Source organism: Lepidochelys kempii, chromosome 2 (assembly GCF_965140285.1).
Source record: "Lepidochelys kempii isolate rLepKem1 chromosome 2, rLepKem1.hap1, whole genome shotgun sequence".
Lineage (NCBI taxonomy): Eukaryota > Metazoa > Chordata > Testudines > Cheloniidae > Lepidochelys > Lepidochelys kempii.
In genome coordinates this window covers 169,703,334-169,730,945 of record NC_136381.1, presented here as the reverse complement: position 1 = coordinate 169,730,945, position 27,612 = coordinate 169,703,334, and the positions used below count along the sequence as shown (strand labels likewise).

At 40.2% G+C, this 27,612-nt stretch overlaps 1 protein-coding gene and 1 long non-coding RNA gene across 15 annotated transcripts in view; one reads left to right on the top strand and one right to left on the bottom strand.

Annotated features, from left to right (window-relative positions):
- TNS3 (tensin 3) overlaps window positions 1-27,612 on the bottom strand; it is a 418,803-nt gene that overhangs the window by 143,081 nt on the left and 248,110 nt on the right. For 10 of the 12 annotated variants that reach the window (XM_078851678.1, XM_078851681.1, XM_073332748.2 and 7 more), the window contains 5 exons: window positions 14,511-14,563; window positions 12,515-12,686; window positions 8,714-8,764; window positions 6,897-7,019; window positions 3,314-3,378 (listed from right to left, as the gene is read on the bottom strand). In XM_078851678.1, coding sequence (XP_078707804.1) covers window positions 3,314-3,378; window positions 6,897-7,019; window positions 8,714-8,764; window positions 12,515-12,686; window positions 14,511-14,563 — 464 coding nt within the window. The remainder of the gene's footprint in view (window positions 1-3,313; window positions 3,379-6,896; window positions 7,020-8,713; window positions 8,765-12,514; window positions 12,687-14,510; window positions 14,564-27,612) is intronic. The other 2 variants (XM_078851676.1, XM_078851680.1) reach the window with 2 other exon arrangements.
- LOC140907249 (uncharacterized) lies at window positions 9,266-18,020 on the top strand. 3 transcript variants are annotated; one of them, XR_012157418.1, is made up of 3 exons: window positions 9,266-9,319; window positions 13,646-13,803; window positions 14,429-18,020. It is a non-coding gene; the product is annotated as an uncharacterized LOC140907249 (long non-coding RNA). The 3 variants fall into 3 exon arrangements; XR_012157419.1 differs by adding an exon at window positions 12,566-12,729 and having other exon boundaries at window positions 9,272-9,319; window positions 13,646-18,020; XR_012157417.1 differs by having other exon boundaries at window positions 13,646-18,020.

Genomic DNA, 27,612 nt, shown 5'->3' with positions numbered 1-27,612 from the left:
GGGTGGCTAGGGGCTGTGTGCAGGCACAGGTAGCTCAAGGGGCAGGGAGAAGGGTAGCTAGGGGCCATGTGCAGGAAGGGGGGTAGCTCAGGGTGCAGGCAGGGGGGTAGCTAGGAGCTATGTGCCAGGAGGGCTCCCCTGCGGTCCCTGTTCCCCAAAGTCTCTGCCAGCCATGGAGCCGAGTCTCCTCACCCAGGCAGCTCTTACCGGCTGCATGAGCAAAGGGGGCTGGGAGCTGAGGAGCAGCTTCAACCCCCTGCACCAGCAGCAGCAGGAGACAAGAGAATGCAGTGACTGCCTGCTCCATGGCGCCAGCCAGAGCAGCAGCTGTCCCACCCTGCCCGGCTCTGGCTTCCTGCCTCTGACCTGGCTGTGGGGCATGGAGAGAAGGAGGTGGAAAGGGTGTGTGTGGACCTTCCCCAGGACTGCCCTGTTCTTGCAGTGTAGTTTTGAGTGTGTGTGGGGGCAACACCCCCCGTGCCTCCGAATTCTGCCCATGGGGAGCACCGAGGCTTGGGGCTTTAACCCCGGGGGTCCTGGCTTCAGCCCTGTGGGAGGTGCTGGGGCTCGGGCTCTGGGTTTTAGCCATGGGGCCCCCCCGGATCCCCTGTTGAGAACTGCTGCTCTAATTTGTTTCCTGAAACACCATTTAAAGAGTAAAGAATGCTAAAATGTCACCCGCAATATCAACAGCATCAAAGTACTATTTTATAGCAGTAAAGAGACCTAGTGAATAGAACAATAAGAAACTAGCATATTTGTTTTATGAGTAAAATCAGAACAAAATAAAAAAAACTGAGGAAGCCCCAAAAAAACATTCCCCCGAATATCCCATTTGTCACCAGAGCTAAGGATTTCTCACACAGCCTGGAACTGTTGACATATGTACAATATTGACAACCTAGAGATGACTGGGAACTTCCTAGAGCTCTTTCCCTCCCGCTAATTAAATATACAAGAAGCAAGATTTGGATTGGAGTTGCCAGGCATCCTGAAATTCATTGGGAAGTTTCCAATCTCAGATCCTGCAACCGAGTTGGAAGAATCCTGAATTTACTTTGGGGAGAATACAACATCAACTGTCATGCCAGGACATCACACCATTGCATCAAGATGCCATGCTGTTGGGTCAGGACACTATTATGTGGTTTCTTGAGGAGATGCCATAATAATTTGGTGTAATATCACAACACAGAGATCACAACACAGCACTGCAGTATCCTCATGACAACTCTTTTGTCCCACAGGATTAAGGTAGGTGAAGTGGTGGTAATCCTTGTCCTGAAGATTAGTTCCTCCAGAAATAACTGTATTACTTCATTTTCTAAAGTGTACCATTGTACACAATGTAGCTAGTGGCATTTCCTAATCATACTGGGTTGTTTATCTGTGGACCAGGTAAATGGGAAATATATTAGGTGAAATCAGGGCTCCAGTGGAGCCAATACGAGTTTTTCCATTGACTTCAACGGTGTCAGGATTTCACCCATTTTCCACAAATTGAATAGATAATTTGCAGTGCCAGGGCTTGAGTCTAATCTTAGCCAAATCGATTTAAGTCCAAAATAGTGTCACTGAGATCTTGCTTGAGTTATGGTCTCTGTGAATTACTTTTACAAATTTAAAGACAAGAATCTGGCCAATTTTGATTGAAAGGCAGAAGTAGAAAATTATATGTGTGTTCTATCCTTCAGATAGTATTTACCAAATTTCTTTTTTTTTAACAGACAACCAGAATTTCACAAATACCAAGCTCACATAGCAAATCAGTGGCAGAACCAGGAACAGAACCCACAGTTCCTGACTCCCAGTCCTTTGCTCTGTTAGATGCATGTTCCTTCTTAACGAGAGGTGATGAGATGTGGTTCATGAGACAATCTCTTTATTAAGATGTGCTCTGCACTTTGGAAGAGTTTGGGGATCCCTGCTCTGGTGTGAATATTAGATCCAGGTTCTGATAACTTTATTCATGATGAGTAGCACCTATTCCAGAAGTAACTCCAGTAAGAGAAAAGATAGTCTAGTGGTTAGAACACTAGGAGGGCCTGTGGGAATCTTGGGTTCAATTCCTGCTTTGCCACAAACATCCTGTGTGACCCTGGCCAAGTCACTTAGTCTCTTTGTGCCTCAGTTTCCTACCTGTAAAATAGAGATAATAGTACTTCCCTACCTCACAGGGTTGTTGCGATGATAAATCCATTAAAGACTGTGAGATGCTGAGATATTACAGTGATGATAGTGTGACAAAGTTCTTCCCCTGCCTTGGTGGGTCCTGCGCTTATTGGCGGATTTGCTCACCTCAGAGATTCACAGCAGCCCTCAGTTTGGCCCCTTTTGCTAGTGGCTCAAAACTGCCGTTCACTCAGCTAACCTCATCACTGGCCAGCATGGGGAAAGGGAGGGGAACAATCCCTACAGTCTCTGCTGACCCACCTAGTGGGTCGGGGGATAGGCCAGGGACCTTCCCCTCTGGTGGGACCCACAGTCCAGCTCACCTCCTCTTGTCTCAAATAGGGAGTTTAGGAGGATGGGGGGAACCTAGGTCCGCCCTCTACTCCGGGTTCCAGTCCAGGACCCTGGGGATTCAATTGTCTACAGTGTCTCTTATAACACTGCGTGACAGCTACAACTCCCTGGGCTACTTCCCCATGGCCTCCTCCCAACACCTTCTTTATCCTCACCACAGGACCTTCCCCCGATGTCTGGTAACCCTTGTACTTCTCAGTCCTCCAGCAGTATGCCTACTCACTCTCAGCTCTTCACACGCCTCTTGCTCCCAGCTCCTCACATGCACCTCACTAACTGAGGAGAGGTCCTTTTTAAAACCAGGTGCCCTGATTAGCCTGCCTTACTTGGTTCCAGCAACTTCCTGATTGTTCTGATTGTTATCTTACTCAGGGAAAAGGGACCTTCTTAAGCGGGGGCTAATAAATCTACCTTCTATCATGCTCCTACAGCCATCTGGCCTGACCCTGTCACAGTAGCCATGTAAGTATATAATATGGATGGGCAGATTCAAATGGGGATTACTCATGGAATAAGGTACTACTTAAATGAGTAAAACTGGTAGAATCTGGTCCTAGTCAAAAGAAATGCCATTAATTTTTTAAAAATTTATAAAAGGAAGGCTTGTAACAGATTCTCATCCATCATGCATAATTTTGAGACACTTCAGCACCATCTGATTGAAACGGGCATGGATGACAATCGGACAATGACTGGTTACTGAAATTAAGGGGAAAATTTTAGGGTTTTCCCCCAGCCTTGAAAGATATGCAAACACAGTAATTCATTTGCATTGTTCATCTCTTACCTGGCAGAAACATGGGTGAAGTGCATATATGATGATATCACTACTCCTATCCTTCCTTTTCCACCCTGTAGGAAGACAAAGAAACCATAGTTTCTATTATTTAATATTTACATAGCACCATAAGTATATGTGGGACTTTGCTGTAAGAAAAAGACATCAGTTCCATCCATTGTGCACACGATGGAATGCTGCTTCACTCAGGTCCTATGCTATGTTGCAAACAACAATATTTCCATATTACTTTGGCTGTTCTGGTGACTACAGGAGCTCAGGCCTGTCTTTTGTTGAAGTGGTGGAGGAGAATGGTGGTCAGTGGCTTTTAAAGACCCTTTAATTGCAAGTTGGTTGACTTGCCACATTGAAAATACTGAGTGAGACTTTGGTGTTGGGCACCCCAGTCCTACTGAAACTCAGCAAGCATTGGTACCAAAACTGCTCTGGTGCTCTTTAAAAATCCCACTTAACTCCTGGTTGACCAGTAGCATGTCAGGAGCAGAGAGCCCAGATCAGCGGTGGGCAGCCAAGCAGGACTTTTTTTATTTTTATTTTTTTAAATTCAGGATTTTGTATATTTAATTTGAAATGAGAAATGAATGGATTCATTTTTTTCCAGTTTTACCCTAAAAAAGATTCCTGAACTAAAGCCCACAAATCAGTTGTTTTATTTCCCTTTCTTTTTTACTACATCTTACATAGAATATATTTATTAGACATGGTATTTTTGTGTGTATACCAGGACAAAGCTATAAATTAAAATAAAGAAAACTATGAACAGCAGCAATAACATTCTATCACTTTTTTGTTTTGGGCTCATCCAAGACAAGCCTGGACAACTTTGAAATTTCTGGCATGATGTGCTATAAACTATGAATTCTGACAAGTATCCACAATTTTTTTCTGACACCTGTGATTTATAATAACTACCACTTAGTCTTTATGGAGTATTTTCATAATGTTTCAAAATTTTATTAAATAGTTTACATGACATATGTACAGTACAAATTACTGATCAGTCATTCTGGCTAGTTTTAACATGCTTCCAGATTATTCAGCCAACACATTTTGGCTATATCCAGGAAGGATGGTGGTGGGAAGCTTTTAAGATCCCAGGGAAGAAATTCATCAAGTTATTTTAGAGGGATTTATAAAATACTCATTGGGATATTTTGCTTTTTACTTCTGGTATAGTTGTGTCCAGAAAAGTATCTGTGTAAAAATGAGTCCAGCGTAGTGAAGATATCATTTCCTTTGTGTCTTCCTTATCATGGTACTGTCGTCAGACAGCCCTGCCTGGAGCATCCTTCTGCAGCAGGCTGTAGCATGACACGTGCCTGCCTCAGTTTCCCTTTCAGGTAACCCAAGGACTCTCCATAAGGCTCTCTTGCCTCAATGATATCCTTCTTTGAGGCTAGTTTACTACAAAAATATTGTGCAAATAATCCAAAACATAAGTCTCAAAACAGTTCATTTATCACTCCAGTGCATATAGTCCTTAAAATCTCATGACATGATTCTCTCCATACCACAACTAGGCTCCTCATCAGTCCTCTCCAGATCCTCTGCCAGGACAGCCATCCCAGCCCTCTGAGCTGGAGCTGAACTCCAGTCATCACAGCAGGAACCCCCACAGCCTCTCTGCTGAGAGATCACCCTCACCAGGGAGCATCACTCTGTTCCCCAGACCGATCGCTGTACAAGCCAGCAGGCAACTCCCCTCTGCTGCTGTTGCCGCCGCTGCCGTCAGTTCTCCAGCCCTGGCTCACTGGCTCGGAGCAGACTGCTGTTAAACCACTCTTGCTCTCCTGCCTTTAGCCTTCCCCTAGGAAACACCTTCAGGCTCCTGCAGCTCTCATCTCCTGCCACTCTCCACCTCCCTGCAGCCTGAACTCATCACATTTCATGCTCTCAAATTCTGGTCCTTCATAGGCCCCATGTACTGCCTCACCCTCTTTCTTGGCCAAATGGGAGCACTTGTTCAGGCACAGGGGAGCTAGACCTGCTTCATTTACTGGGGCAGCCTGCCCTGTTACAGGCCTCATTTCTGCACCATTTAAGGCTCCAGTCCTGCAGATGACAGGAAATCAACGGGACTCCCCACAGGCACAAAGTTTGCCCACATGCTATCAACTGCAGGACTGGGGGAAAATATCAGTGGGAGTTTTCAAATGATTTCAATGGAAGCAAGTTCTGGTCCCATATCTGATTAATTTACTGTCAACAAATAACAGCACTGCAAAGCCAGTAAGACTATAGATGTATTTGCCTCGAGTGCCATCAACAAACCTGCCAATTCACTTCTGATCTCAGGATTATTTACTTTAGCTTTATTTCTCTTCTCAGTGAACAAACACTGAGAAGGGAAAACATTACACAACAGTAACAGCACATTAGAGTATTGCAATTATGCAGTTAGTTAGGACCTGGATGGTCCTAAGGGCCCGAATTTCCCAGTGGCTACAATGGCAGTGTGGGATAGTTTCACAAAGAAATGTAAGTGTTGAGACACTGAGTGTCAAGACATCTAACTTTTAGGTGTCCAGAAAATCTATGGAATTCACAAAGCCTGAGTTAGGTGCTCAGGCTCCTTGTGTAATGAATGGGGAGAGATGGGTGCCACAGAATGGGATTCACAGAAGCCAACATGCTGGGTAGTTCTCAGTCTAAAGTAGCCAATGGGAGATGCCGACAAGAGGGGTGTGCACTAAGCCCCGCCCCTTTGGGAGTTCCATGCCTAAATCCATGCTGTAGGCAGATGCCTCCTTCTTCCTGTGATTTTTAGCTGTGAACTCTCTCTGGGTGTTCACAAATTTAGGCACCGAGCAAGTTTATTTCACCTTTCAGCAGCAGCTAAGTGAAGTTTTGTGAATGTCAGAAGTCCTGATTCTTGGATTTAGGTGCCTAAAGTGGCAGTTAGGTGCCTAAATCCTTTTGTGAATCCTTTTGTGAATTTAGCTCTATGTCTATACAATATTATTCTAGTCCAAATGGAATGAATAATGTTATCCGTTGCAATCACTGTATGATATATTCAACAATAAAGTGCCCACTTTTCAACTTGGGCATCTAAACTAGATACCTAAATCCCAGAGATGAAAAGTCAGACGTGCATTTAGGTGACCAAATGCCCACTTTAGGCAACTAAGTAGAGATTTGGACTCTTTGGAGATTTGGAGATTAGTGCTCGTAATGACTTGATTCAATTGACTTATGGTGATTCTGTGAGGTGCCGTGTGCCCTCAAAGTCCACTAAAGTAAATGAATGTCATATACTACAAGAGGATCCTCAAAAGTTTGACAAGGAGATGGACTAAATACACTCAACAATGGTGTTCAGTTTTGATATATATACACCTCACTGCTTATTACTTCTAAGCACACAAGCCTGGATTTATCTGGCCAGAGCATTGGCTGGTCTAACTCGGCATAGTTAATGGCTTTAGGCCCCTTTATATCAGCTAAGCATCTGGCTCACTATGTTTTCAACATTAAAACAGCTGCAAAACTGTTAATTATAACTTTTCTTGTTATGATCAAGTATTAAAAATTGAACGTCATATATACGCTCACTACACTGCACACTTACTCTGCAATGGATCACCACCACATGCTGAGGGTCGCTGTTCAACCATGATTCCATAGCCTTGCAGATGGTGCACATCTTATCAAGGGGAGGTGCGTGAAGGTCAGGCCAGCCCACATCCATAATCTGGAATCAAGCAAAACCACTTCATTTTCCATTTACAAGGTACTCTTTAACATTATTATCGTATTCAATAATCCTACGCCAAAATGTGCTATGATGGTAAAGGTTCCTTCTTTTTTCTAACAGAAACATCTGTGCTTCACAGAACCATGGTGATATTTCATTATTTAAAATGCCTTTTCATCATATAAGCAAAACATCTTTACAGACCTCCCAAAACAGCAGGGGGAGGAGGGATTAATTATTATTATTATTAGCATACATGAGCTTTCCATGCAAGTATTAACAAATCTTATCCAACACTAGAGCTGACTGAGAATTTTTTTCCAAAATGTATTTTGATTAATCAAAACTGAAACTTTGTGTAGGAAAGGGTTGGCTTTGTGAAATTTCCCATTGAAAAAAAATTAAAACAATTGTCAAAATGACCCACTTCAACATTTTCTAAATAAAAGTTCTGGAGTTTTTTTGGTTCAAAATTAGTTTTCGTTTAGAAATTCATATTAATTCATAGTAAAAATAAAATAAAACATAATAAAACAAAATAAAATAAAAGGTCAAAATACAAGTCTTTAGAAATTGTTGAATCAAACTGTTTTGATTGATCCAAACTTTTTTTTTTTGGTGGTGGAGGGGAGAGGGGAAGGGGGTTGATTTATGAAAATGTCAGACTTTTCTTCTTGATTTGGGACAGGAAAAAATTTCAAAATCTTAAAATTTCCTGGGATGGGAAAACTGTTTCCTGCCCAGCTCTCTTAATAACCTGTATTTCCTACCTTTAAAGGAACTAGTTTTCTTTTGGTCAACTTCTCATCATTATCTGTGCATTTATCTTGTTCACATTCCAAAAATAGTAAGCCAATGAAATCCTACGCATTCATTAACATGTGATAAAAACTGCCTGTGTGTTAAAAGATCAGACTTCAAATGTCTTCACTGTGTTTTCTCGGCAGTAATCTGAACCCCTGCTAGGTCCAAACAATGCTGTGCTGCTGCTGTGACTGTAGGTCTGTGATGGTATGGGCCAAGGGTTGCTGTTGAAGGCTGCCTGCCAAAGTTCTTAAATATGGGAATGAGCTTGAGTCCCAGACATATATTCAACCCTTTACACCTCCCATCTCACTCCAAAGAAAATGTTATAACAAATGAAGATACAAATCGGGGCCGGGAGTTGGGGGGAAGGCTATGAGGAAGAACAAAGAAAGATGCCAACAACTTTTGTTCCCCTAATTGCATTGCCAATGTTCACAGATGCAATTGTGAAGAGAGGAAGGCAAATCCACGAAACATGAGGTTATGTTGAACTGTGAGTTCATCAATTTCAGTACATTAAGGTTTACATAGCAAAGGAGCATTATATGGCCATAAATATTCCATGGGCACACATGTAATGTAGACCTGACATTAAAAACACAAATCAACGAGAATCTTTTCATTGACTTGAATGGACTCTGGATCAAGGTCTTATGTGCAAAGCCAAAGAAAACAATGGAAACAACTTTGTAAAGCATAGCCCTGACATGAAAGAAGTCACAACACTTAAAATTAAAGGGGCGGCATCTTTGGTTTTCTAAACTCTTCCTAAAATTGTCATCCATTGTGCACATCAAAGCATGTATAGTTTGAAGGCTTATGGCAGCCCATTTATGCTGTATAGAAGTCTAGCAAGTGAGGAATGTTATGATCAAAACCAATACCTTTGGGTTAAGCTTGGTAAGGTCATATCTTTTCTCAGAAAGGTTTAACACCTGTTCAGGAAGAAAGAGAAAGAAAAAGTATGAGATCTTGATGTTTAATTTCTTTTGTGGTAAATCACTGTATCCAAATTATGTTATAAGAAAGTTAAATGACAGGGGAGGGCCTTCAGATTTTTCAGTCACTTTAGATATCTAACTTCAGCTAATAATTTGGTTAAGTTCAGCATTTGCAGTATTCGGGGTATTTCCCTTAGTAAATTCAGGAAAGTATAATGGGAAACTACATATGCTAAGTAAATGCCTACAATATGTAACAATTAAAATTTTCACGTTTATAATAGTAATTACCGGTATATATAATGAAAGATTTTAAATAGTATTAGGCCTTATGCTTAGCAATCTTATTAGACTACATGAGTTTCTCTGATTTCTACATTGTGGGAGGTTTTTGTTTGTTTGTTTGATTGGTTGGTTGGTTTTAAATAATTGACCAAGATTTTAAAAAAATGGATGCCTAAAGACAGGTTCCTAAGTCCATTTTTAGTGCCTTGACTTTAAGTGCCTTGACTTTCAAAACTACTGAGCACTCAGACAGCTCCCATTAAAGTAAGTGGAAATTTTGGCCATATATTTTTCTTACCTTTATTTCAATGTCAAAATATTTTCATGTAAGACAAACTGTTCAGTTTAAAACTAGTTCAATTTAGGTACCAGTTGGCAGTGATTAAGAATCTAAAACAGTTGTTTTCTTGAGAATTATGCTGTTCCTCTGTGTTGGTACAGTGCCTAACACTTTTTAGGGAGTATTACAACATACATAAATAATAAAACTATTAACAACAATATGCACTTTAATAGAATAAGTGTAAAACTTTGCTGATATACTATGAAATAATGTATGCATGTGCATTGTTTCTGACAGTAATGAATATGTGTCACTAATGGTACAGAAATAATGTATTTTTCTTCTGAAGGATTGTGTGTTGTGTTTATATTTTGAAATTATTAACGAAAAATATTTAGGGACAGGACTGTGTTTTTTTGTTATGATGAAATCTGCATTTCTTTCTACCTGATATGATTTTTTTTTATTTTGTAGGAAGTATAAGATTTATGATTCCTTAACTATTCATTTTCTGGCTTTTAAGAGCTTGGGTTTTTTAAGGATGTGATAGATAAGTACTTGTTATGGAAAGAAATGGTCAGTAAAATTACACTATGTACAAGCAACACATCGGCCCAATATAGTTTCTTTGGTCACTGAGAAAATTCATTGCTGACAATTACACCCTTTCTATTGGTTCTTTCTTTTCTACCTAGATCCAGTGATTCCTGCTTCATGTCTAGTTTACAAATAATGACAATTTCTTACATATTTTATTATTTCAGCCTTTGAAATGTCCTTGTTGCATGAGCCAATGTCAAAATCTTTTAGTGTTTATAAAACACTTTTTGTCATGGGACTCTACCAGAGCGCTGTATGTGAATTTGAAAACATCACTGAGGTTGCTGGGGGGATAGTTACTAAAATCTATTTATGTTTGGAATTTTGTGATATCAGGTGATTTCACCGAGTTGACAAAGGGGGACACAAAAAAAGTTAGACACTTAGCAGAAATTTTAAAAGTGCCATTTTGAACTCTTTTAATTTTAAAAACATACTTTATTTTTTCAACCATTTTGGAACAAATTTTATGGATACAAAGTAGGGCCAAAATCAGCCTTAGCTAGGGAGATGCTATCAGCTCTCCATAATAATTACAGATGTGCAGAGCTGGGACTAGAGCTGGGACCCATCTTAGATCTCTAAGACACAAGTCTCTGCTACTTGAGCTAAAGAAAGAGGGCTGTAACTGTTAACTATGGAAGAAGCTTCGATGTTCTTTCCAATATGCAACAACTGCATAGAGGACAACTTGCTCATGCAAACATACAATATGCCATCCTGGCCCCCATTGACATTAATGTCCAGAAATTCCCATTGGCACTAATGACAGCAGAATGGTGCCAATAACTCACAAAGAAATCAAAGGGAGGAAGATTGGGCTCAAAACTACCCACAACAAAAAGCATTTATAATTTTGCTTACATTTCGACAAAACAGGCTCTGATACCATCTGTCTTGGATGGTTTAGACACAACAAATCCTGCATCTTGGCAGGGGGTTAGATTAGATGACCTTTGTGGTCCCTTTTAACTCTATGATTCTATGACACAAGAATGTGCTTAAGCATGTGTTTAACTTTAAGCACGTTAGTGCTCTCTGTGACTTCAGTGGGACTATTCACACGCTTAAGTGTTTTGCTGGATTGGTGCCATAGCTGGAATGCAAATGTTCAAGGATATTAAACGATATGGAAAATTTGAAGGGGTTCAAAAAAGTCATTTTTGAAACAGAGGGAGACAAAGAAGCCTTAGACAAAAGTGGTAATTTTATAATGGACTAGAACTGCAAAATGACTTGCCAAATTTCTTCACTTTGCAAATACATTTTCCTTTATTTCCAGAGTAAATCTGCCAATTTTCCAACCAAACCACTGTATTTCCCATGCCAAAGTTATAGTAAGACTAAACCAATTGGTAATTGCTGGCAAACTTAGCTATGGAGAGGTTATGGCCTTTTCCTAACACAAAATGGAATTAGTATAAATATAACTGTTTTTTTTTTTTTTGTGATGTGAACACATCTAATAAGAGTTAGATAGCTGGACCAAGACCACCAGCCTATTTCACGTATACCAAAATACAGCATCACATGAAAATGACAGTTGATCTGGGCTGATTTTGAAACATTGACTTAGGTGAAATGCTTTGCAAAGCACTACAATTTTGCGTCAGAGAGACCACTGGTTTTCTTACAGAAAAGCTGATGTGACAAAAGATTCATAATTGGTAGTACTGCAAGTACAGCCTGAGTGCAGTCATTGCTATACAATGCAGTTGTGATAAATAAAGTGTTGTGAGTGAATGAATGCAGAGTGCTGGTGTTCTTCGGATGGAATGACAATGCAAGCTAGCTGCTACAGTAATTTTACCCTCCTGAAATTGTGGATTTATTCTAATAGTTTACACATGTCAGGTAAAAATAACTGCAATTAACAGCAGAGATTTTGGCCCTGATTTATAAGCACATTGCGAGAAAGAGTAAGATACCACAGGGTTTAAATGTGCTAAGCAGAAAACACACACAGCATGAGAGAACAACAGTTTTGGTCATCATAAAAGATCATGCATGTGGAACCCATTAGAGATTTTTTAAATAGAAAATAAGTAATGGGGAAAAAATGCATCTAAATCAAGTCAATGAACGAGACAAATCACACTAACAGCAACCTTTATGTGCTGTTTTACAATCAACAGTGGAGCCAGCCAAGGTGGGGGGCAGGGCGGATGGTCAGAGATCATCGGAACCCAAGTTACAGCTGCTAGAAAAATGCATTCCATGGTGAGGTATCTGGATCTTGTAGGAATGAGTTTTACTCAGTGAGAACTATCCCTACAAATTTTCTGTTGCAAATGAACATGATGCTCAAAATGTATACTGCCTTGCCATCAACAAGAAGGTGGCTTGCATCTGTTTCCTTGTTTGACTGAATGTAAAATGCTGGGCTGCCGTCACTTGCGCTGGTGTAAATGTGAACTAGATAGGCTTTGGTGGAGTTACATCCAAACTTACATTGGTGTAAGTGAGCCTATACTAGGCTCTGTTATTAAGGATATCAGATCAGCCATCATACAGCAAATAGGGATAAAACTGAATTACACATAGCTGAATTACAAACAGGATTAATCTGCACTTACCAGGTAATTATCTCCATGTTTGGATTTGAGCATTCGGGTTACATCTTGCAGGTTGTGCACATATGTTTCCTCTGAACAGCTGGCAGGGAAGGATACTGCAATGATCCGCTCAGTGATGTAAGTCAGGTCAAGTTCATAGCCCTCCTCCATAATGTGATCAAAGTCTGCACTTCTGCGAAGAATCCGATGTGGCAGTTTGGGGAGTGGAGAGAGGGGTGAGTGTGACAAGAAAATAGAAAGTTAATGAGCAGAAATTTCATCCTGAACTCATACTAGGGAACCAGTCAGTATTTATGGTTCCTGATATTTTCATCGAAATTGCGGTTCATAAACGGCTTATAAAACAAAATTTAGTCAGGTCTTTAAGCAACTGACAGCTGGCCAAAAGAGAGTTCATTACTGTGCCACCTATAAAATCCCAAGCCTATATGTGCAGTGCTATGGAAAGGTAGAAAAATTAATACAATTGAATTTGTTCTGTCCCGAACAGGAGAAAATCCAGGTGTTACAGACAAACAGAGACTCATGGCTGCAATAATCTCTCGCTATTTCTTTGGGGCATCACAGACACTCTGTCTTTAAGAGGTCTCTAAAATTGCTCATGTATGCTACATGAATAAATCTGCCCTAAGTTATACAGATATGAATTTAGAGTAACTTCAATAGAGTAAATGAAGTCAAAATTAGGTTTAGTTTCTCCAATAGTTTGGCCTACAACTTCTTCTTTACTGTCATAAACCACCCATAGAAACTATTCACATGTTTCTAATGAATAGAGTTCGAAGCACCCTTTTTGAATGCCATGTCCAAACAAGCTACAGAAAAAGCACGGGAGTTATAGCACATGTTGTTTTGTTCTCACCATTTATTTGCTTTGAACATGGACCAAAAAAGAGCCATAGTAAAGACTATGTAAAACATTTAAAATATCCTTTCCTTCCTCCTCACTGCTTTGGCCCAGGTTAATAGTGAAAAGGGTTGTTACCATATAATGGCTAGTTAGCAGCCGCACCTAAATAATATTTAGAACTTGTTTAGAGCTTTCCATCTTCAATACACTGCAAATACATTAATCTTCACATGCTTGTGAAGTAGATAGATAAATATTATTAACCCTATTTTAATCTACAGACTTTTGCTCCAGGCCACACTGAAAGTCGGAGGGAAGAAGGAGGACTAGAAGTCAGAAGTTCCTAGCTCTCTACCAGTATTCAGCCCAAGCAAACAGGTGTCCACACTATAAAACCTACCACCACTAAAGGGGAACCTTCTTGGCAACATTTCAGTTGGTAAGCTCTTTGGGACAGTGCTTCCTATATGTCTGTAAAGTGCCTAGCACATTTTAAGTGCTACTGTGATGCAAATAATAAGCAGCGTATTTGCTGGGCATGGAAAGTGAACTCTCTCTTACCCCTCATGGTGGATCCCTTCACTGGATTGGACTGAGGCACAGTGGCAGAGTGGGATAGAATCTGGGACTGCAGCCTGTGAGCAATCTGGTCTGGATAAACAACTTCTGTGCTCTCAGTCTGTCACCTTTCATGAGTCCCAACTTTACTTTTGGTGAAAGACATCCCTGTGTAAAGGCCCAGGGGCCAGGGCAAAGTCTATGCAGAACTTAACTCCCACTTGGGCCCTCTGTAAAGGGTGAATTTTACCCTTAAAGAAAACAATCTACCTTTAGATCTGTGTAATTAAAGCTGTATTGAAGAAGCAGCATGAAAGATAAATGAAAATAATACAGTGTTTAAGGTGACTTGTGGTAGTTTTACCTTTACGAAAATACTCAGCTCATCTGGTATTTTGCATATGTCCAGTAAAAGATCACTCTACAACCTTAACAAGAAAATGTTATGGCCTATGTCTTTCATAGACAACAACTGGAATGTCTTTAAATATTACTTTAACCTGCAGAAGATGCCATGCACAGGAGCAATTAAAAACAGCACAACACTACTGAGCGGTAATACAGCAAAACCATTCAAGAGAGACTTACTGTGATGCTTTGTCACAACAGAAAGATGAGCTTTTGGAAAAACTGCCGGAAGTCTGAAACAAACAAACCAACAGAGTGATCAGCTCAGTAATTTCCGTGGTATGACAAAATCAACATGGCTACTTTTTAATTTCACAAAATGAAGTTTCCCACTATGAAAAAAACAGTCAGAAAATTCTTTTGTAATAAATAAATCCCACTTGCAAATGGGAAATCCCATTGAAATTCATTGGAATTCAGGTGCTTAGTCACTTTAAGATCCTTTGAAAATCCCAGCACAAGTGGCTAAGTGCATCTTGTATGGCTTCAAACAAAATGATACTTAAAGCTTATGCTCAAATAAATTGGTTACTCTCCTCACTGTATTTTCCACTGAATGCATCTGATGAAGTGAGCTGTAGCTCACGAAAGCTTATGCTCAAATAAATTGGTTAGTCTCTAAGGTGCCACAAGTCCTCCTTTTCTTTTTGCGAATACAGACTAACACGGCGGCTACTCTGAAACCTTAAACTATTATGAGGCTCTCAAAAATGGTACAGCATCACCAGCAATGATTTACAAGAGGACTCCCAATACACTTTCCTCCTATAGAAGCAAAATGAATTTGTTCCTGTTTTGGATGCCTTTATTTTCATTACAGAACATGGTGTTCAATTACAGACACAGAGGAAGGTGAAATTAATCACAAGAGTTGCATAGTCCTAATGCAGCTATCTTTAGAGGTCTGCCTGGGCAACCCAATGACAAATTCACACAATACTCCTCTATCAACATAATGGTAAATTACAGTAATAATGGGATCAAACAATGTTACACCCCCCACACCCACCCATTTCTAGTCCATTGCCAAAATATATCATGTCATAACATGGTTTGAAGCCTGTTTTGACCATAATTTCAAACATAACGGAAATGTACTATGTACTAAGTATTACCAGGGCATGTCATAATCCTTACACAAACCCTTATTACTTCACACAAGTTGCTCCCCTGCTGAAAATGAAGGCTTGTTTGCCTTACACATTCAGAATATCTGGTAGGGCTTAAATTGTTGCAGAAAGATTAGAGGAGTTTAAAGATTTGAAATTTGGATTTCTATTTCTGGTGTGCTACAGCCAGAGTTTTAGTACAAGCCCATTGATTTGCAAAGATATTTCCCAATTATCAATTGTCTCATGGAAGGGATGATATGAGCAAGAGGAGTATGTTATGAATAACTCCCTTATAATTGTTACATATATGTAATATGTATAAATTAATTTAAAATAAAGAGGTCTCAATCAAATTTGCTTCAAATCCACACCTTGAGAGATGGCCCTTTCGTTTGCAATAATATAACAGTTATACTGACTAGATAGTAAAGTGTCAAATTTTACTTCTAAGTTAAAAATTATTTGTTAACATACAATAATTATGAAATAAGAATCTATGGAACAGTTCAGACTTTGTCCTGCCCTTATATGCATGTGAGCTTGGGATAAAGTATATGAATCACTAATAAATATTTATAAAGCAGGGGTTTCTCACCCATCTCCTGCCTTTGATTTGCATGTATAGTACAGAAGAGTGCACTATAAAGCTGAGAATCAGGATACAGACTGGAACTCAGACCACCTGAGCCAATATAACTTATGTATGCCCAGTACTCATGAATAGATTGATTTATGCTAGGATGGGTTTTGTGTCTGTAGGACCTTTTATAGAAGAAAAAGACAGAAAAAAAAAAAAGACACCACTCCTCAGTTCAAATGCATCACTTAACAAAAGCAGGTAACCTCCAACACACACCCAAATGTACATAACTGGCATGTGTCTTTTCCAAAATTTCTAGTGATGAGCTGCATTGAAGAGTTTAAAACAAGTCTGAATAGTAGTGTACTGTGTAGGTCTCATACACATTGACACTTGGGACTTGATTCTGTGAGATGCTGAATGCAACCGGTGATGTATTGAACATCCACACCGTCTATTATCTTCAGTGGTGAGAGCTGAGGCAGCTTAACGCATTGCAGGCCGCTCTCAATCCTGTCAGAATCAACCTTTTAACATAGATAGTCTCAATTAATGAGTGTTTTGAAAGTGCCTAGTACACAGAGAATGCTACTATAAGTAAATTACAAATAATCATAATAACAGAATCCCTGCCCACAATCAGTCTTTCAAGTAGAGGAGACATTAGCTGAATGTGTCTCTGTTTCAGTTACATAGCTCACGGACAGCCAGCCAGCAGGTACACTGAGCACCTTACCGAGTGTTTCCGCCAACTTTCATAAATTTAATAGCTAGTCTCACTTAAATATGAATGATCAGTTAGTTATGATTTCATTTCTCTGTATGGGTTTTCCTTTGCTAAGAAGAAAGTGATAAAATGAAACTTTATTCCACTTATTTGTGGCATATAAACTGGACATTAATATAGATCTCACAATAAAACAACAACAAAAATCCCATTAGGGACATCTGTACTTAATTGTATGCATGCTATCAAGCTGAAAAGCAGTGTATTCCTTTCTGCTGCATGCACCGTATTGGTGGTTTGTGCCAATTTCCATGGCTTAACAGCTGGAATAGCTTAATATGTAAATTGTCAGTGCTATTTGTAAAATTCTCTCCCAGTTCCTATAATGTAGTTTATTTATTTTTAAATCTGACTGATTCTCTGTTTAAAGCAAAAGCTTTTAAAGTCCTTAAGTTTGGTTTGGGTATCATGTTTTATTGCACAATATAAGGAATTGTGTTACTGTATAAGCTGTCATGGTGGATACATAAACATAAGAAATTGTGAAAACTCCCCACACTCCCCTGAATTGCTGGGCAGAGACTCCAAAAGAGAGTTCAGTTCACCATGTGAAACTTTCCATCATATTAATATGGTGGACAGCATGTGATAAATTTCTCTTACCCATTTACAATGTCAAGGTCACCCTGTACATTACGTGCTGACTCTTTATAGTCAATGATTTGTTTGCAGATGGCAAGGAGCCAGGGAAATACACCCACATCCCTATACACCCTCTAACCTATCTTTCCCCCCAGCATTATTCCCTGATATAATCATTTCTGAGCCAAACAACGTACCTTTCCCTCATGTTTCTATTTTTCCTATGGTCTGATATGCTAAATGTATTATGATATACTGCAGACATTCCACAGCTGTGAGACATTTTTGTGGCTACCTTATTTATTCGGATTTCACAAATTACTCTCTGTCATACAGAACTTTGAGAGCTATCCTGAATTTCAAAATACCACGAGGGCAAGATATTTATCAAATGGCATTGCTTACATCTTGAAAAATGTGCTATTGTGCTCAAACAATGATGAAATGCACAGATTTGTCAAGTTTTGTAGGAATATGGACCACACAATCTGACACCAAGTATATAAAGATGTCTTCCTAATCTGATTTCATGACAACAGATGTTCTGCAAAACAAGCACTGCTGTACTATAGCCTCTGACCAAATCTGGACAGAATAGCCAATTAAACAATGCACTTGAACTTATGAAACTGTTTTCTTTTTTTTAATCTTTCTTTTTATCGTTTTTATATAAAATATAAACAGAATGAAACAAAACATATATAAATACGTGCATAAGATGGCCCTATAAATAGCAAAATTCAGTTTTTATTATTTGTTAAACCTGGAAAAAAACAAACCAAAAAACAAGCAAACAAACCTGAACCCATAAAGGTCATGCAGAGAGTCAATTGTTGAAGTGACTAAACAGATAAATAAGTGAGAAGATAACCTATGAGCACTGGGGACTAATATATACTAAACTGCAAATTTATGCAATAGTTTCATGTGTGACCAGACATCCTCATATTTTTTCCAAGCATTTCTATTAGACAAAGTCATTAATTCCATTAATACAGTAGTAGAGAGTTCACTAAGCCAATCTGTGTGTGAGGGAGGAATTGTATATTTTCTCAAAATAACTTTTGGGCACTAAATTAGTTACTGCAATCCATTTCTTAATGCCAACTCATTCAGCATCCCCAACATACCCAAAGTCGGAGATGGAAAAATAACAACACGACGTTGTTGAGAGAGCACTGAATATGGTATTCCAGAACACATGCATTTTTGACAGGCATACAGGATGTGTGAAAGGTTCGCATGGGGCTAGTTGCATTTCCAGGATTCACTGCGTGTTACCAATCTAGCCTTAATTTCCTGGAGTCCAGTAATACCTGTTTATTATCTTGTTCTGGAAGAATCGCAAGGATAAAGAACTTGAAGCGTCTTTCACATTAAGCCATATATCCTCCCACGTTTCTGTTTTGATAGTAAGGTTAAGTTCTCTTTCCCATTTTTCTTTGAAACTCAGATTGGGACGGTAATGCAAAGTATTAGCCACCTATAAGTAATTCCTACAAAGTGACTTTTGTTTCTATATTTCTTAATATGTTCTTCTAGAGGTGAGAGAGTTGAAACAGACCAATTGTTCCCTACCCTTGCATGAATTCCTGAGCATAGCTGCTGAAAGGAGGAACTCAGACTGCAGTAACTGATCTTTGTTGCACATGTAATTGAAGGAGGCCAGTCTATCATCTTATATTATAGCTTTGATTTTTTAAATCCTTTTTCTATCCAAATTGTCTTAAGCGTGGCATTTGCCTTGATCTTGATGCCCAGGTACATAGCGGTACAAGAAGAGAATTAGTAAGATCAGCAGCTATAATCATCTTAATGTGTTGCATCTTGTAGGTGCAAAGATCGGAATTTTCCTTAAGGATGTGGGTAGCCTCTTAAGGTATATAACAGAAAAGAGGGAACCAAATGGTTTCGATAAGTTATTTTCTATTTCAAACCAGACCGGTGTGTATACAGAGCTACTGGAGGAGAACCATCTTAAATTAGGACACATTCGGAATGCTAGATAATATAAATACAAATCTGGCAAGCCTATTTTTAAGGGTCTTGTGTGATACGTGAAACTGTTTTTTATCCCATAAAATTGCACAATAAGCCTATTTATTTTACCAAAGAGCAAGGGAGTGACCTTTAAAGGCAATAGGCTAATGATATAGGTCATTCCTGGGTAGATATTAATTGTGGTTATTTCTATTCTCCCTAGAAATGACAGAGGGAGGATATGGCACCTCTCCACATCCTTGGAAATTTCTTTTAATATATAGTCCATATTTATAGAAACAATTTTGGGAAGATTAGAACAAATTTTAACACCTAAATAAGTTATTTCCTTGCATATTTGAAATCGAAAATACTGAAGCATGGGGGAGGGATAGCTCAGTGGTTTGAGCATTGGCCTGCTAATGCACATTAAGCTCAACACCCAGGGTTGTGAGTTCAATCCTTGGGAAGACCATTTAGGGATCTGGGGCAAAAATTGGAGATTGGTCCTGCTTTGAGCAGGGGTTAGACTAGGTGACCTCCTGAGGTTCCTTCCAACCCTGACATTCTATGATTCTAAGATGAGAAAGGTCTTTGGGATATATCTGTTGCTTGTGATTTCTGAAACAGTTTTCAATGTAAAAAGTTACAGCATATTATTAACATCCATTGGTTTGATCTGTCACCAAGAAGTTGATACTCAGACATTCCCAGCAAGCAGCAATCTTATCATAGAATCATAGAATATCAGGGTTGGAAGGGACCTCAGGAGGTCATCTAGTCCAACCCCCTGCTCAAAGCAGGACCAATCCCCAATTAAATCATCCCAGCCAGGGCTTTGTCAAGCCTGACCTTAAAAACTTCTAAGGAAGGAGATTCTACCACCTCCCTAGGTAACGCATTCCAGTGTTTCACCAGCCTCCTAGTGAAAAAGTTTTTCCTAATATCCAACCTAAACCTCCCCCACTGCAACTTGAGACCATTACTCCTTGTCTTGTCCTCTTCTACCACTGAGAATAGTCTAGAACCATCCTCTCTGGAACCACCTCTCAGGTAGTTGAAAGCAGCTATCAAATCCCCCCTCATTCTTCTCTTCTGCAGACTAAACAATCCCAGTTCCCTCAGCCTCTCCTCATAAGTCATGTGTTCCAGTCCCCTAATCATTTTTGTTGCCCTTCGCTGGACTCTCTCCAATTTATCCACATCCTTCTTGTAGTGTGGGGCCCAAAACTGGACACAGTACTCCAGATGAGGCCTCACCAATGTCGAATAGAGGGGGACGATCACGTCCCTCGATCTGCTCGCTATGCCCCTACTTATACTTATACATCCCAAAATGCCATTGGCCTTCTTGGCAACAAGGGCACACTGCTGACTCATATCCAGCTTCTCGTCCACTGTCACCCCTAGGTCCTTTTCCACAGAACTGCTGCCTAGCCATTCGGTCCCTAGTCTGTAGCTGTGCATTGGGTTCTTCCGTCCTAAGTGCAGGACTCTGCACTTATCCTTATTGAACCTCATCAGATCTTGCACCTGTTCAGATGACTGCAACTGTGGGGTCATGTCATACATACAGAAGAAGGTACGCTTTTAAAGAAGGCTTACAGAGCTGAAGTTGAAAGAAACAGAGCACCAAACTGACCACAAGCGAGCTTGGAAGATGCAATTTTGAAGTATTTAAGAAGCCTAAATCCTCTCATATTGACTCTTGACAAAGGAAGAAAACGTGCAAAGGACCATTGAAGATGGAAGTCCATTCTGTATGTTATCATGGCTATGTTTCAGCCAGGTGAATCTGCTGGTGCCGCTGAAGCTGCTGAATTTATGAAAGACACTTCTCTGCATTTTCGGATTAGGCACACAGTTTTACTCTATGGTTTTATATTGATGGAAGTTACTTCTGGCTTACATTGTTGTGGAGATTCTTCTTTATCCAGGAAAAGAATCAGGCTATATGTCTAATTCAGCAGCACAGGAGAGCACGGCCCAGTCAGTAGTTTACAAAACATGAGGAAAAAAAACAGAGAATAAGGCCTCCCAAAAAAGTAAAACAGCCAGGCAGGGTGGGTTAGATTGTCACTTTATGATCTGTCGTGAGCAACAGGCAGCGCACAGTTGTGCTGTCCTAGGAATAGCTCAGGAAGCAGAGTGTGGCTCTGAGTCTCCTGGCAGTTTTCTGGAAGAAGTAAACTGTGCTGGGCTTATACCCAACGCAGTGTATGTCATATGGTATGCTTGCACAGCTATGATGGCCAGCATGTTGGAGGGATGGAGTCAATACTCTGTTCAGCCCCTACCCTGGCAACACCTGAGTTTGAGAAACAGTGGCTTTGTTGAGCCTGCTTCCCATTGACACTACAATCTGTGGTACACGTAGACCATACAAGAACATGAGTGGGCCCCTTATGCTTCTGTACTTCCTTTCTATAGCTGCCTTAGGCTAGTAACAATCAAGGCTTATAGTTGCATAAACCATGCCCTATTTTCTGCCAGCATGCCTCCACTCTGCTCAGCCTCCAGCAGATGTTTTGAATGACAGTTACGGTAGCAGTGAATTGAACCACCATCCAAATTACACCTCTAGCATGCTTACTTACCTCAGAAGCCAAATTCAACTGTCCTGAAGCTTCATGGGCATCCACAAAGTTTTGTTATGGATCAATTTTGCCCAGGTGAATTCATCTGAATCATTTCACCAACCTTTAAAGTAGAGCCCCTGCGCAGATACAAAATTTGTATCTGCATCCGATCCGCAATCCGCAAACATGGTCTGGGGATATAAAGTGGATGTCTGCAGATTTTCAGGGCTCTAGATATAAAATTTGGATCCGCATCCGTGATTCACAAATATGGTCCACGGACGCAAATATCCACAGATATAAAGCGTATATCCGCAGAGTTACAGGGCTCTATTTCACAGGGTTGACAAATCAAGCTCAGTGTTGCAATTAAGAGCTGGTCTAATGGCTTCTGATCACTAAGCATTAAAACTAAGCATTAGGGCGACACACAAAGTCAGAAACATGAGTTAGGGCAGTGGTTCCCAAACTGGGGTTTGCGAACCCCTGGGGATTCGCAGAATGGTACAGGGGGTTCGCCAGAAAAATGTCACTAATGGCGACCAGAGGACCCCGGGCTTTGGAGGCAGCAGGTGGGACCTGGTTGCAGGGCAGACAGCTCGAGCCCTGCCCCCCCGTGAGCGGGGGAGCCGACAGCCAGAACCCCAGCACTCCGCACGGGGCTGGCAGCCTAAGCCCCAGGGAGAGCAGGGCCGGGCAGTTGGGGCTGGCAGCCCGAGCCCCAGCAGTCAGGGGGACCTGCAGCCTGAGCTCAGTGGAGCTCAGTTGATTGGAGCAATCAACGGGGTCCAGCAGCAGGAGCCCCTCGGAGTGAGGAGGAAATTTAAACTTAAATCCCCGGAAATATTCATTTTTAGGAGGGGGTTCACGAGATTTCACAATTTAGTGAAAGGGGTTTGCGGGCTGTTAAAGTTTGGGAACCACTGAGTTAGGGTGAGATGTGTTAATGTACCAGGCTTGCAACGCTGGAGATTGGATCATAAATGAAAAATAGTTTGGTGGTCTCATCCCATGTCCCAGCAGTCCCTGGCATTACTGTAGAAATGTCTGCTGAAAAGCAACTTAGCATTTAAAAATGACCAGTACTGAGCTGTCTTGAGAGCACTCTTATGAGTAAGCTTGCATAGAACCTTCATGAATTGTGCCTGGCTTAGACAGTGTTGTTAAGGGTCCTTAACTCCAGCATTCTCTCCATAAGATTGTACCGACCTTGGGTCTTTTAACCTTCAGGGCATGCCAAAGGGCTCAGCTATTTTCCTGGACTTTTGCTGAAGGGGTGTGCTATGAGGGATATGGAATAATTTAATGAGGAGAAACTATTCTTGTATGAGAGGTTAATTAGATAAGCATGTTTGAGAAATTAGGTCATATTAAGGAAGGTCTTTCTATTTTTGGATAAAAATACTTTAATTCTGGATATTTTTAATGGTGGTATAAACACCTAGAATTTTGACTAGATACTTTAAAAAAACACATTTAAGTAAATAAATATAAAATTGAAGACATTTTACACAACTTATAACTAACCTATGGAATTCACTGCCACATGATTTTATGAGGCAAAAACAAAAAACAAAACAAAAAAACACAACTCCACAATTTACTAGACATTTATATGACTATGAATAGAGTGTGTAATAGAACTACTTAGAAAAAATATTCTAAAGATTGTCACAAGCACACGCTGAACACCTGTGGTCAGGAAGAAATTCTCTCTCCCTTTCTATGATATTGTACTGCAGTTGCACATACCCTTGGAGGTCACTGAGTAAGACAGGACAATGAATTACAATGACTACGAGTCTGTTCCATTATGGTAACTTCTATGTTAATAGCGGCTTTTAGAAGCTACAGAGGAACACATGTTCGAACGTCTTGTGTCAGTACTAAACTTTTTTTTTTTAAACCACTGAACATGTCTCTTTGGGAGCTGGCTTCCTGGAGAACATGAATTTATAGCTATTTCTTCTGTAAGTAGCAAGTTATTGGTTTGGCTGTACATTTTTATTTTGGTTCTGTGCAAAACTGTAAAAAAAAGTCTTGTTTTCTCATTTACTGTATCAGTAAGTGTTCCCAGGACATTTAGGTCTTCTATCCATAAAGTGCACTGCAGCTGAAGCACTTTCTTTCAGGAATTAAAAAACAACAACAAAAAAGTAAGCAGCAAGCTTTTGCTTTTGCTGCTATCTGGGGCCTTGCCAGCTATGACAACCGAAAGCAGAAACATCCAAAGTCCATGTTTAAATAAGAAGGATGAGCCACAGGTGATTTTTATTTCATGATTATTTTACAGCCATGAATTTTCTGTACTGTTTACAAATACAATGCGTGTTCTCAAAGCTTGATTCTGCAATGCCTCAGTGCAGAAAACTCACAGCAAAATCAGTGAGTTTTGCAGGATCAGGCCCTTAATGAGTCGTCTAGGGTTCAGATGAGACTCAGTTTTGCCAGTGAATAAGAGCAGACTGAGACTACAGGGAACATACTACATTAGGTTTTTCAAAGCTGAATTCCTCACATGCAAAGTGAAATTTTCTTTTATATATTTCTCATCACCACATTTCTAGGACAGATATGTTATGGTCTTTAGAATCACTAAGTTTGCCAGATTTAACAAATAGTTACATTGAAAGGTTTATTTAATTTGATTAGCAAAAACCGAAAAATGTACACAGAGTTTTGAATAATATTTTCCACTTATAGGAACAATCAAACATTTATTTTAAACAGCAAATGCATTTCCAGAGGAGGCTACTTTTGAGGAGGGTAGTCAAAGCCCTGTCTGTTAATATTGTAGCGGGCAGGCATAATTGGGCACATGGCAAGTTTGAAATTTCAAAATAAAACATTTAATACAAAATGCTATTGTCTTTGTATTCTTCTAAGGTTACGGGGAAGTATTTGGGCAGAAAGGATGGTCTAGTGCAGGGTTCTCAAACTTCATTGCACCACGGCCCGCTTCTGACAACAAAAATTACTACACACCCCAGGAGTGGGAGTTGAAGCCTGAGCCTGCCTTAGCCCTGCCGCCTTGTGTGAGGAGGCCAAAGCCCAAGCCCAAGCCTCACTGCCCCAGGCTGGAGGGCCAAAGTCAAAACCCAAGGGCTTCAGCCGATGGCAGGGGACCTGTAACCGAGCCCTGCCACCCAGGTCTGAAGCCCTCAGCCCTGGGTGGTGGGGCTCAGGCTTCAGCCCCGGCCCCAGCAAGTCTAATGCCAGCCCTGGTGACCCCATTAAAATGGGGTCATGACCCATTTTGGGGTCCTCACTCACAGTTCGAGAACGGTTGGTCTAGTGGTTAGGGCACTAGGGAGACCTGGGGTCAGGTCTCAGCTCAAACACACCTGCCTGTGGAACTTTGCTTAAGACCCTTAACTGATCCCATGCCTCAGTTCCCCATCTGTTAAATGAGGATAGTATGTCCCTACCTCATAGGGGTGATTCTAAAGATAAAATTATTCATGAGAGAGGTGTTCAGATATTACAGTGATGTAGGCCATGTAAATACCTAGATAGATTTGCAAGTACAATAGTGACAGGACAAATAAAGGTCCCATGCCTGCCACTTGCTTTTTTTGGTAGTTATTATTATTTCAATATTATTATTATAAAGTGCTCCTCTCCTGTAAGGTGACAGGGAGGTAACAAGTTCTGCGAACCACAGGTGAACAGAACAGTTTTTGATATTGTCCTAACAACTACTGAAAGTATCTTGAAAGCATGACATCAAAAACACAGGCATAAAATACATATTAAATCACCAACAAGATTTAAAAACAAAAACAAAAAAAAACCCAAAATCAAGACGTTTCACGGTAACACATCTAACCTACAGAAACGAGGTGGCATTTCCTTTTATATAAAAACAAGTGTCACAACATTCAGACAATCAAGTAATATAGCTGGCCGGACAGTGTTAGGTATTTGCTATAATAGCTATTGATGTGAGGTAAGTTGCTTCAACAAGAGATAGCTGCACTCATGTGTCTCCTGCTACAGCAGAATCTGGCAGCTGCTCAGACACTAATCAACAGCAGAAATAGCAAGGGGAAGTTTAAAAAGTCACAACTGGAGAGCCACTGCAAGTGATATAGAGTCAAATTTTCTAAGGACTCAGCTCCCCTTTAGGCACCTAAACGAAGTGGTCTGAATTTCAGATGTTCTCAGCACCCAGCAGCCCCTATTGTTTTTAAGTGGGAGCTGCAGTGTACCTAGGACTTTTGAAAATTACTCTCATCATTTAGGTGCCTAAATGAAAGCTGAGCTCTTCTGAAAATCTAGCCTGTGGTCTCTAATGAAGAGGTTTACACACTAATGCTGCCAATCTCTTTACTTAAAGGGAGAACCTGACAATGTCATCAGCTTCTGTATGCTCTCATGAATGCTATCGGAAAGGTTGCAAGTCCATTTCCACGACATTTCCCCAATACTTGTTTCTGGGCACTCATTCCTGCCCATTTAATTTCTGTTTCAGTTGAGGGATTTTAAAGTTTGAATAAAATCTATTCAGCCATTTCTGCCAGGTGGGTAAGACAAAAAGCCATAATTGTGATGTATCCAATTTTTAAAAACATGTTAAGAATTTTTGCAGAGTGCAAAAGTAGCTGAACTTTATGATCATATTTGAAAAAAAAAATTAAAATAAAGTCAAGACATTAAAATGGTGTTTTGGGCACAAGCACTAAAAACATTGTTACATTATTGCCTGTATTATTGCTATTGAGTTGCATAATTCCACAATACGAAACCTGGATATTTTAATAGAATCATAGAACTCACAACCCTGGGTTTGGCAGGCCAATGCTCAAACCACTGAGCTATCCCTCATGTGTCTACACAGCAAAAAATGTGCAAAATAAAATTCCACAACTCCATAGTGCCACAGCTATTTTTTATACAAGAAATTAAATTAAACAACACTAATCTAATGTTGCATTATGGGCCACAGATTTTTAAAAGGCTTTGATTTGTACACCTGCAATCAACTACAGGCAATTGTGAATGTAAACAGAAGTACTTATATGTTCAACTCCCAGGTTACAGGTGTGACTATAGAGGGCAGGTTGAGGCCCCTTTAAAGATTTTGCTCATAATAGCTGTACATTCAAAATAAAAATTAGAAGTCAGAAAGTGAAAAGTTACCCACAATCCCCATAGTAATGTCAGCCACCTTGCACACCCCAATTTCAATTAGTTGTTAGACAGGTCAATACTTTACAGTGTGTGCAGCTGGTTTTCATGTTTAGTGTACTGTTTTGGGGAGCCCTGGAAGAATTCAACATGATCCTGTCATCTAGTTTTCAAACATGAGGCTTTCTCAACCTCCCCACTTCATTCTCACACACGCACTCTCACACTTGATTTGGCCAAGGAGACCTGGATAGGACTCGCTCTCTTAGGAGTTAGTCCAGACTATATTGGTGAAGTTCAGTTTTGAGAGATATTGTTAACCTGTCCCTTTTTCCTTCTGTGTTTGTATCTGCATCTTTGTCCCAAGTAGAGGGGACATCATTTCCCTGTGCTCCCAGCATGTTTTGTTTTAATTCTTTGTTATTTTTTGAGCTCATGCATACAAAAGAAACTGTTCACAGACAAGTATAGCGTATGCAAGCAATGTGCTCAGTCAACGTTGCTAATGCACTTCCATTGTAACTTGCAGGAC